The 11561-nt window shown below is 50.2% G+C and overlaps 1 protein-coding gene across 3 annotated transcripts in view; it reads left to right on the top strand.

Moving 5' to 3' along the window:
• AP2B1 (adaptor related protein complex 2 subunit beta 1) overlaps positions 1 to 11561 on the top strand; it is a 77460-nt gene that overhangs the window by 62984 nt on the left and 2915 nt on the right. For all 3 annotated transcript variants that reach the window (XM_033078319.2, XM_033078321.2, XM_033078320.2), the window contains 3 exons: positions 1241 to 1325; positions 2044 to 2130; positions 10415 to 10569. In XM_033078319.2, the coding sequence (XP_032934210.1) occupies positions 1241 to 1325; positions 2044 to 2130; positions 10415 to 10569 (327 nt within the window). The remainder of the gene's footprint in view (positions 1 to 1240; positions 1326 to 2043; positions 2131 to 10414; positions 10570 to 11561) is intronic.

Raw genomic sequence — 11561 nt, forward strand, 5'->3', positions numbered from 1 at the left:
CTATGCACAGCTGGTTTTTACCAACATTTCTGGGTGTCCTTCTACACTTGCCCCTGTGGGACAATAGATTTTCCCAGTAGGGCATCAATATATGTAGTTATTAATGTCAATGAAGTTTGTCTTGCCATAAATCTTTATAGCAGCAAATTTATTCCTTTGGCTAAGCATCTAGCATGGTCTGGTTTGTGTTTCAGGGTGACAAATTGGAGAACTCCTCTGGGGTTTTTCAAACAAAGTAGGAGCTCAAATGGCTCCTGAAATTCCCCACATAACCTCAATTCTGGGTCTTTCTTCCAAGGCTTAAGATTCCTTCCATGCAGCCATGGCAGGTGTCTGCTGAGCTGTGCTCCCATGACAGGCTCTTGCTGTGTGGGCTGACGTGGGAGAGCATGAGAGGCATGGAAATAAAGCCCAGAGCTGCCTTTTCCTGTGCTGTGTTGTGACAGTGCACCTCTCACACCTTCTTTTGCTCCTGCTTGTCCCAGCAGCTCTCAGCCTGGGGAAAACTGTTAGCACAGAGCAGTGGGGAATGTGGCAAGTGTGTGTGATAAAGGCAAACTCCCTGGCTGGTGGAGTTTAATGACACTGAGAATTAAGTCTTTTGTCAAGTGATCTTTTGTTACCTGATTGCTCTGTAGCAGGGCTTTCATCTTCCAGGAATCAACACCCTGCACAAATTCCCTGTTTAGATTTTACTGAGGGAAAGGCAGGAGGTTTGGGGGGTGCTGCAAGGAAGATGCAGGCAAGGGACCCACTTGAGGCATTCTAGAAAGTGTCTGGGCTGAGGCAGGAGGTGAAAAGTAAGGAAATGAAGGTGAAAATGAACACACAGGGGTTTAGAGCTGGGGAATTACAAGAGTGAATGGCAAGGAGGGGTGATGAAGAAGCTGATGTGCAGATGTGATAGCTGGTGTGTGCAACCAAGAGGTTGGGATATGCCTGTAAGAAATGAGGAGAGACTGGACAAGAGCAGGAAAGGGCCAGGATGCTGCTGTGAGCCCCTGAGTGGAACTGGCTTTGCAGCAGCACAGTGGAAGGTTCACAGGAAAAGATTGGGCAAACTTCAGTGAAAATGGAGCAGGGACTGGTCCTTGTCTGAAACTGCTCAGTACCATCCATTCAGAGCTGGCCTCTGCTCAGAGAGAGCTCTCCAGAGGGATGAGACTGTGGGGAATCTTGTGATCCCTTTGGATTTCCAGCTGGGAGAGACTCTCTAACCTGCCTGGTTTTTCTGTAACAGGTGGCTGTGAAAAACAACATTGATGTGTTTTACTTCAGCTGCCTAATCCCTCTCAACGTGCTGTTCGTAGAGGATGGCAAAATGGGTGAGTGCTTTGAGGGGTGTGGGGAGGCTCCTTGAGCCAGGCTGTGCTCCCAGCTGGCTGCAGGTGTCACCTGCCTGAGTGTCACCTTGACCTTCAAGCCATTGCATCTCAGCAGGTCTGTCCTGGTGGCCTGGCCCTGCTGTCCTCCAGCTCCAATACTTGCCAAAACCCAAGTCCCCTCCTCTCATTCTCTCTGCCAGACAAAGGGTGGATCTGTTTTCTTTTAATCTCGTTGTTTCTGGTTTTTTTAAATTTGTTTGGGTTGGTGGTGTTGTCATTTTGGGGTTTTTTGACTGTTTGATGCACTTGAATGGGTCTAGGATTTGCCCCCATACCATTTTCACTGGAACTTGTGTATTCCTAGTCACCTTTATTAATATTTTTTTGTGAATTGGCTGGAAGTTGCTAGAAAAGCAGCTTTTACTAACATAATCCTAAATGTGTGGATCTCCTTCCTTCTTGTCAAATCCTGCATGTTCTTGGCTTGTAAACAGCTCATATGGCAAAGACTATCTCTTTTTTGGGGGAGGCCAAAATCCATCAAAGCTTTGCTGCTTTTACAAAGAGACTGAGGTTGTTACAGGAGCAAATCCTGGATCTTACCAGTTACCAAAAGCCCTTTTGTGTGTCTGCCTTGAAACCTTCTGTGGTGTGGTAATTAATGCTGGGGATGTCCTGTGAGGATCCCACAGTGCTGATGGGTTTTTTTTGTTTCTAGAGCGCCAGGTTTTCCTTGCAACATGGAAGGATATTCCAAATGAAAATGAGCTTCAGTTCCAGATTAAAGACTGTCACCTGAATGCTGGTGAGTAGCTTCACTGTGCCATGCTGAGAGCAGTTCTGATGTATTGCCATTAAACATCACCTTATTGATATCCCCTTAGTCAAATAAGCTGATGGCTAATGAAGAGGTAAGTATTGCACTTTTTAATAGAACAGCCTGGGATCCCAGGGCTTGTTTCAGTCAAAAACTTCAGCTGGGTCCCCATAAAAGCACATCTAAAACCCCAAGTCTTTGATTTGACCAATCTGTTTCTTCCTTTCATTCTGGACCTTGTATTCTTGTTTTCCCTTTTATACTTTGCTTCCCTGCAAAGCCGCTCTTTAAATGGAGCTGAATGTGGTGTTTGGGCTGTTCAGCAGCCCTGTCCTGCTGCTGTGAGTTTTGAACAAAGTGTTCCAGCCCTTCTGCATCACCCTGGGCCACTCACTTCACCTTTTGGCAGCTTCTTTCTGTTCTGAAATTTAAGACTACAGACACTATAGGGTTAGTAGGATTTTTGTGGAGAACAGGATGTATGGGAAGGGTCTGCTGTTGTTAGCTGAGATATTGATGCATTTTGATCATGTTTGGTCCTGCTCAGTTTGTTTGCCTCTGAGAGCATCTTGTATGTGTGACCTTACTACTGCTGAAGGATAAGGGAGTGTAAAAGAGTGGAATGGGGCCAGCTCTGCTCCTGTTCAGGAGGTTCTGGACAGGAGCCAAGTGATTCTACCAAAAGCTGCTCTGTTTCACAGATGAAAGAAGTGTCCCTATTGATTACCAACCCTATAACCTTTTTATTCTCTCATGCCTGCTATTACACAATGAACACCCTCGTGCTTCAATAGCAGACAGAAACCATGGGTCTCTTTGTACTCATAATTATTACTATTTTGGAATATAAAAGATGGAGCACGCAAGAGGAGGGGGAAAATAGCAGCTGTTGGACCTTATGACTTGATTTCACTGTGAGGTTTCAAATGAGAACAACCTCTGTGCCTCCCCCAGTCCTCCCCCTGCTCTGACCGAGCTTGGCATTGCCTCTCCCTGCACTGCAGAGCTGCTGCTGCTGGTGCCTTCTGCCCTGGCCATGTCCTGGCTGCATCCAGGGCTCTTCCTCTCCAGTCAGCAGCACTGGAGGCTGCTCATTTTGGTGTTGAGGTACTGCCTAGCAGGGGATGTGATGGGACAAGAGAAGGGGGGTGGTTGGGAAGATTTGGCTGTCCTGCAGCCTGGGCTCCCCCTCCTCCCTCTGGAAGAAAATGTAATGAAAGGTGGAGTGACAGAATGCTCCCCATTCCAAAAGGGTTTGCCAGCTCAGGGCCAGACTGGGATGCTCAGGAGAACACTTAGCAGCTCTCAGGGAAGTAAAGAGCACCAGGAGTTCCTTTGCAGTGAGATCTGCAGCCCTTTCCAGGGAGGAGCGTGGCCACAGAGCCTCTCCAGAGCACAATCCATCCTCAGGATGCTTGGAGGAGTGCAGGACCTGCCAGCACCTGCCAGCCTCTTTGGCTTGTGCACAGCAGAAAGTGGTTCTCACCTCATAAACAGATTCCAAACACTTCCATCCACTGAGGCTTCTGTTTCCACTGCTGACACCTCCTCCCTCTTGCAACTCTTCCTTGACCACCTGGGCTTGGGCCAAGAGCAGCCAAGAGCTTGCAGGAGGGAAAACCTGGGAATCTTGTGTGCTTGCCTGAGTCCTTTGTATTTTTTCTACCAGTGCAACCCTGGCTCAGCCTGCTCACCTTGGTTTCCTACAGGCAGTAACCTCCTCTAGCTCAGACCATCCTAAGAGCATCAAGCCTTGCTTGCCCAAGGATCTGCCAAATCCAAAACCCCTGCTGGGATTCCAGCATCCTCAGGGCTGCAGATTTCTCACAGCATGGCAAGTGAGACACACCAGGGCAGAGGTAGAATAGGCTGGGTGAAATCTGGCAGAATCTGAATCCCTCTTCTAGCTTACACCAGAGCAAGGATGTGTGTCTGGCCATGTAGGGTGATAATTTCTCAAGATTCACAATCTTGATTGTTTAAATCCAGTGAAAATAGGCTTAAGACACCTTCCTTCTTCCAAGAAGAGCAAGTCTGGATGTAAAATCTTTAGGAACTTGATCCTTGTGAAGGAAGGGCTGATTCCTGTTCCAAAAACTCTCTTGTAGGAGATGTGTAACCACAATAAAGCTCTCAATTTGGGCTGTCAGTGGTAGTGGTGTTCTTTGCAGGTTTGCAATGCACTCGTGGCAGAGCTGCACAAAACACTGCAGATTCCAGCAGCTCCTCACCAGCCCTGAGAGAGGCTGGGTTTGTGCATCCCTCCAGCACAGGGAACAGCTCAGGAGCAGGCTGGGTTTGTGCATCCCTCCAGCACAGGGAACAGCTCAGGAGCACTGCTGGCTCCTCAGTGAGTCCTTACCCCTGAGTTGTTATCCCTGCTGGGATCAGTCATTCATCCCTAGCCCCAGCCCACCCACCAGGTGGTGAGTGCTCAGAGACACCATTCATGCCTCAGCCTCACTGATCCCAGCCCAGTGACGCCAGAGGAGCTGCAGCTAAAAATACTCTGCTCCCAGTGCTGTGCCCTAACACAGCTCCAGCAGCCACTTGGAGCTGTGTGGAGCAGCTGTGCTGGAGAGGCTGGGCAGGAGTGTGATCCCTGCACCCTCAGAGCCTGCCTTTCCTTCTCCCAGCTTTCCTTCTCAGAGTGTTTCCTTTTTCCTTCTTCGCCCAGTTTTTTCTTTTTCCTTCTTCTCCCAGCTTTTCCTTCTTCTCCCAGCTTTTCCTTCTTCTCCCAGCTTTTCCTTCTTCTCCCAGCTTTTCCTTCTTCTCCCAGCTTTCCTTCTTCTCCCAGCTTTCCTTCTCCCAGTTTTTCCTTTTTCCTTCTTCTCCCAGTTTATCCTTCTTCTCCCAGTTTTTCCTTCTTCTCCCAGTTTTTCCTTCTTCTCCCAGCTTTTCCTTCTCCCAGCTTTTCCTTCTCCGAGTTTTTCCTTCTTCTCCCAGTTTTTCCTTTTTCCTTCTTCTCCCACTTTTTCCTTCTTCTCCCAGTTTTCCTTCTCCCAGCTGCAAACAACCTTCACTTTGCTGTGTTCTCACATCTGTGCCATGTGAGCAGTGAGGCTGAAGTTCTGTGCAGACATCCTGGAGGCTCTGCAGAGCAGCCAAGCAGGGGGTGCTGCTCTTCCTCAGTGGAGAAACTGAAATTTGAATTTCTTTCTCCCTGAACACCCAGCACAAATTCCCTATTTAGATTTTACTGAGGGAAAGGCAGGAGGCTTGGGGGATGCTGCAAGGAGGATGCAGGCAAGGGACCCACTTGAGGCTTTCTAGAAAGTGTCTGGGCTGAGGCAGGACTAATCAAGGAGGTGAAAAGTAAGGAAATGAAGGTGAAAATGAAGAACACACAGGGGTTTAGAGCTTTGGAATAACAATGTGAATAACAAGGAGGGGTGATGAAGAAGCTGATATGCAGTGTGACACACACTGCAGTAGCTGTGTGCAACCAAGAGGTTGGGATGTGCCTGGGAGGTGTTAAGAAATGGGGAGAGGGAAAGGCTGGACAAAGAAAAAGCAGGAAAGAGTCAGAGTGCTGCTGTGAGCCCCTGAGTGGAACTGGCTCTGAAGTGAGTTAGGCTTGGAACAGGGATTTGCTGAGGGCTGAGATTTTATCTGTGAGTTTCTTGTACATCCAGAGCTGTCTGTCACAGTGCAACAGTCACCTTACAGTGCCTCCTGTGCAAACTGCAGACTTTTCTCCAGGTTATTGCTTTTCTTCCTTCAAACAAAAAGGAGATAAACACAGGCAGGCAGCAGAGAAGCTTCTGTGGGAGTCTGTGCTCCCAGGCCTTTGTAGGTAAAAGATCCATCCTGTGCCCACAAGGCAAACCAGATAGGATTGGTTTGAGCTTTGGTGGCTTGCAAAAAAAGCTCCTGTCATCCCAAAGCACTGAGCAACCAGAAAGTCCTGGCTGCTGCAGGTGGCCCAGAGCACAGCAAGTGAAGCCAAGGGTAAGGGCCAGGCTGTGGGATGAGGAGCAGGTACCTTTAAATGGGAAGCAGGGTCTGATCTTTGTCTTCACCATCTTTGCTTCCCAAACAAGCAATTCCTGGAGCTTTGAAGATATTCCCAGTGCTCCCAGTGACTCAGGGAGAGATGAGTGCTTAATTCTGGATTTGGGGCTTGGGTTCCCAGTGGTGAGAGATGGAGCTGGCCTGAGGCTGCTCCTGAGGGCTGCAGCTCTCTGGCCATGGAGGAACAAGCCCCTCTGGAGCTGTGTCATGGGGCCAGGGTGTGCTTAGGATGCCCTGCACATCTTGAATTCATTAGAGCTGTTCTGTGTATCAGCCTCTTAGGAAGAGGAAAGTTCCCTGGAGAAAACATCATTCAGAAATAATGAAAACACAAGGTCATGAATATAGCCCAGCATTCTCATCTCTTATTAATCCAGTGCTAAATTAATTGATTTGGGTTTTTTTAATGAAAACACATGAATCCAGTGCATGAAAATAGATTCCTTAACTGTTACAGCTCAAATATTCTGGGTGCTGCTGGTGCAACTGAGGTTTCCCCTGTAACTGAGCGTGCACTGAAGCTCAGTTTGCCTTGTTTACACTGGGTTTTTTTCAACATGCTAAGTTTGACTAAATTCTAAAGGATCCCTGCATTAGGATATGCAAATCAGATGAGCTAAATGTTTTTCTTTTTCCTAAACACTGCTTCCCCAAACCCACAGAGTGGAAGAGGATGAGCTGACTTGCACATGGAGATTGCCTCTGTTTAATGGCACTCAATCAGTTGCTGTGCTGTTCAGCACAGGAATTTGGGTTTTACTTGTTTATTACTAGTCCACAATTTGGTGTGAAACAGCAGCTTTCATGTTTGGAATTGAACATGGCTTTATTGGTATGCAGTGGTCACTTTGTTTTTCTCCCCCAAATAATTTGCTAATGCCAGAACAAATAGAAATTGGATTTTATTTTGATGAAACAACCTGAGGGACAATCATACACAAGCTTGTATGGTATGTTGTTTTTTTCTGTATGTGCAAATCTTGTAGCTGATAGTTATATAATATGCACCAGTTCTGTAATTTATTAGTCTGGAAAATGAATGTACTGTCAACATTGCCCCCAGTGCTTCCCCACTGGATCAGTCTGTGCTTGGTGTTTAAATGCAGTTCTTGGCTGGATGCTCAGAACCATTCAGGTGCTGCTAGAAATGGCACAAGGATGTTCTCAGCTATCCCAGCATAAAATACAGGCATTACATTTTCCTTTCTGCTATGGACTGCTAGTTGCAGATTGCCACGAAGTTCAGATAAGGTGGGCGATCAGTGTTGTTGTGCTTGTCCTTTGTTCAGAGCCCGTGGTTGCCAGGTGCTCACCTTGGCTCTCTGAGTTCAGATGTGAAGTTCTTAAGCTGGTGGGCAGAAGATTTAAGCTCAGCCTTTGCTTTAGCCAGGAGAAGAGTGCTGTTAAAAAAGTATTGGGTCACTTCAGTGCCCAGGAGTGCAGCTGTTCCTCCTGTGTTCCTCTATTTCCATGTGCACTGCTTGGCTGTGGGACTGAGGTAAACAATTCTGTTTAGAAAGGAAACCACAAGGAAACCAAACCAAACCAGCCTTGAGAGCTGGGCTGATGTCAGAGGCTTCTCTGGCCTTGTGATGGCCAAACCTCCCTGTGTCCTTCCCTTGTGCTTCAGGAGCATTGTGAGAATAAACCTTGAGACAAAAGAAAGTTGCTGTGCAAGGCCAGGTGTGGTCTGTACTGCTTTGCTGAAGGACTCTTGTGCTGTGGTTTGCAGAGTCCTCAGAATCTCCCAGCCCTCTCCTGCCTCCCTGGGCTCTGTGGGCTGGGCTCAGCTCCCTGCTCCCAGCAAGATCTGGGTTTATTTTATTTCTTTTTTTTTAAAGGCTGTGCTGTCACATGGCATTAGCGGTCCTGCCTTCAGCCAGCCACAGCCTGCCACTGTTGCTTAGCAACTCTGATGATCTCCAAAATCCAAATTGCTGATACTCCAGAGCACAGGAGGGATGGGAGCTGCTACCTGGAGGGAGAGGGGGTCAGCTCTCACCAGGCCCCAAATCTCTGCTCAGAGATTGGCCAGGCAAGCCAAGCATAGCTCTAGCCTGCTCACCATTGCTCTGGCTGAGGCTGGGCATCTTTTGGGGGGGCTTTTTGTGCTCTTTGGAGGGTAACTGAGGTCAGGGAAGAAGAAAACAGGCTTTCCTGGGGGTTACCTTGCCTCACTTTCCCTCCCTGTATCCCCCTAAATGCACAGTCCTGCTCAGAACTCTGCCCCCCAGCAGAGGCTGGGGATGTTTCCATGGCAGGAGGAGCCATCACATGAAGATTTTGGTGTAAGAGCAGCTGCTCTGTGGCCCTGTCTCACCTGCTGAGCTCCCCAGCACAGCTGTCCTGCTCTGCCAGCACACCCTGCCAAAATTGCAGCTTCTCATTCCAATCCTGCATCCCTGCTCCCCAGGGAATGCCTTTACTCTGACAGCATCTCCCAGCAGAGGGGAGGCTGCTGTGGCAGGTGTCAGGATTGCTGGAGAGAGTCCTTGCCAATAGTTCCACCTTCAGGAGACACATCCAGAGGGGTGAGGTTTAACCACAGCCTGTCAAAATGGGGCAAATAAAATCCCATTTAACAGCACATCCCTCTCAGATGAGGATGTGCTCTCTGAGCCAGTGCTTGTATTGGACACTGTGCCTTCCCAAAGGTTCCTGTTGGTGGCTTGGGAGCATGAGAATATGGGAATTGGGGCTTTATTCCTGGTGGGTGATGTCCCAGTGAGCAGGGACTGCTCTGCAGTGCCCATGTCCCAAGTCTGGCTGAGTTTATTGTGGAGAGGAGCAGTATGGGTGGGAGGAGGAGACAGGCAGTGAGGGGTTTTAAGCAAAAGATCTCATTAGTTACATATATCTGCCAGTTTCCATAGTAACTGGGGAAGAGAGGAAGCCTAAATCTGAGTGTGTCTGGCTAGCTGGAAGCTGAACCATCCTCGACCTGCAGGGAGCTGCTCTGGAGCCCAGGGGTGCAGCAAAGGGTCCAGGCTGCCCTGGGGAGAGCCAAGTGTCTGCATCAGGGTGTGGGTTTGCTTCCAAAACAAATCCACACCCTTTTGTTTCCTCCTCCCACCATTCCCTGGTGCCTGAACAGGCTCTGCTGTCCTCTCTCTAGTCCCTCAGCACAGACTGGTGTCCATTCTCAAATCTGGCACCCTGTGGATCTCTATAGGTGCAGGGATGGATTAGAGCTGTGTGGTCACTTTGTGCTGCTTCTCTGCTGCATTCCTGCTCCCTGTGCTCCTTCAGATCCATCCCACATTTCCAGTCTCTGGCCTTTCAGTGCAAGTTGTTTAAGGCTGTTTCTCTCCCTCATGTTTTGTCAGTAGTGTCCAACTTTCTCTCAATGACCCAGCATGAAGTGTTCCAGGGAGTTAAATCTCTCCTGTTGGGCACCAGGAATGGGAATTTGCCACTGATGCTTATCAGGTGTGGGTTCTTCCACCCAAAGTGTGACTGTGCCCCTTTACAGGCATCCAGAGCCTGATGTTTGCTCTGCTCTGTGCTGAGGAACCCCTTGGCATCCAGGGGCTGGTTGCTGGTTTGAGTCCTGCAGTTCTATATCTTTGCCTGTTCTGTGTTTCCTCAAAAAGTCCCTTAGAATAATGTGTGTGACAATGAGACCCATCCAGGTGTGCAGGTGAAATCACACCTCACCTGTGAGGACTGAGGTCAGGCTGTGCATAAAGCTGTACCACAGCCCTGTGATGTCTAGAGACAGTATCTGGGGGGGTTACCCTTTCAAGTAATTGCTTTTTAAAAAGAAAAAAGGATTTTTACTACCTTGTAGGACATTGATTTGGCCAGGAGTGTCTGTGTGTGAGAGGAGTGGGAGGGTGGCTGGGACAGGACCTCAGAACTTGAGCAAGCATCAAGCTGTGATCTTTGTTCTTTTCCACCTTCATCTTCTGCTTTTTTGGCTGCCTGTAGTTGGGGGTTGTAGATAAAGCAGAGTCCTCTTCCCCTCTGAGCAGCCTTGAAAGTCTCACCTTGATCAAGTCCTGAGTGACCCAGGGCAGTGAGAGCCCTGTAAAATGGGCAAATGCTTACACAGAGATCACAGCCTGAAGGGAACGAGGTGGGTCCATGGAGAGAACTGGAAATCTTTTCTCCTTGTGTCATGTGTGCTCCTGTCCCCAGAGAAGGAGCCAGCGTTCCCCTGTGCCCTTGCATCCTGGGAATGCTCCTCAGGGCTCCCTGTCTCTGCAGATGATGGATCTGCACTAACAGATGTGGTTTTTCTCCCTTCCCTCCAAAGACACTGTCTCCAGCAAACTGCAGAACAACAATGTCTACACCATAGCCAAGAGGAATGTGGAGGGGCAGGACATGCTCTACCAGTCCCTAAAACTCACCAATGGCATCTGGATCCTGGCAGAGCTGCGCATCCAGCCCGGGAACCCCAACTACACGGTGAGGCTCACACAGAGGGCATGGCACAGCCTGGGCTGGGATCAGGACAGAGGGCATGGCACAGCCTGGGCTGGGCTCACAGCAGAGGGCATGGCACAGCCTGGGCTGGGATCAGAGCATGGCACAGCCTGGGCTGGGCTCACACAGAGGGCATGGCACAGCCTGGGCTGGGCTCACACAGAGGGCATGGCACAGCCTGGGCTGGGATCAGGACAGAGGGCATGGCACACCCTGGGCTGAGCTCAGAGCATGGCACAGCCTGGGCTGGGCTCACACAGAGGGCATGGCACAGCCTGGGCTGGGCTCACACAGAGGGCATGGCACAGCCTGGGACAGCTCAGGACATGGCACAGCCTGGGCTGGGCTCACAGCAGAGGGCATGGCACAGCCTGGACTGAGATCAGAGCATGGCACAGCCTGGGCTGGGATCAGAGCATGGCACAGCCTGGGCTAGGCTCAGGACAGAGGCCATGGCACAGCCCGGGCTGGGCTCAGAGCATGGCACAGCCTGGGCTGGGATCAGAGCATGGCACAGCTGGGCTGGGCTCACACAGAGGGCATGGCACAGCCTGAGCTGGGCTCAGAGCATGGCACAGCTGGGCTGGGATCAGAGCATGGCACAGCCTGAGCTGGGCTCAGGACATGGCACAGCCTGGGCTGGGATCACACAGAGGGCATGGCACAGCCTGGGCTGGGCTCAGGACAGAGGGCATGGCACACCCTGGGCTGGGCTCAGAGCATGACACAGCCTGGGCTGGGATCAGAGCATGGCACAGCCTGGGCTGGGATCAGGACAGAGGCCATGGCACAGCCTGGGTTCCTGCTGCCCCACCCACACACTGAGCTCTTCCTCCCTGCTTTTCCTCCCTCCCTGCTCGCTCTGTGTGGAGGGAGATGCCGTTAATCTGGCTGGGGGCTGAGGGGTGCCTAACACGGGCAAAGTGAGGAGCAACAGAATTCCCCTGCTCCTGCAGGGAGCTGGGACACTGCTC

The sequence above is a fragment of the Catharus ustulatus genome, chromosome 22, assembly GCF_009819885.2.
Source record: "Catharus ustulatus isolate bCatUst1 chromosome 22, bCatUst1.pri.v2, whole genome shotgun sequence".
NCBI lineage: Eukaryota > Metazoa > Chordata > Aves > Passeriformes > Turdidae > Catharus > Catharus ustulatus.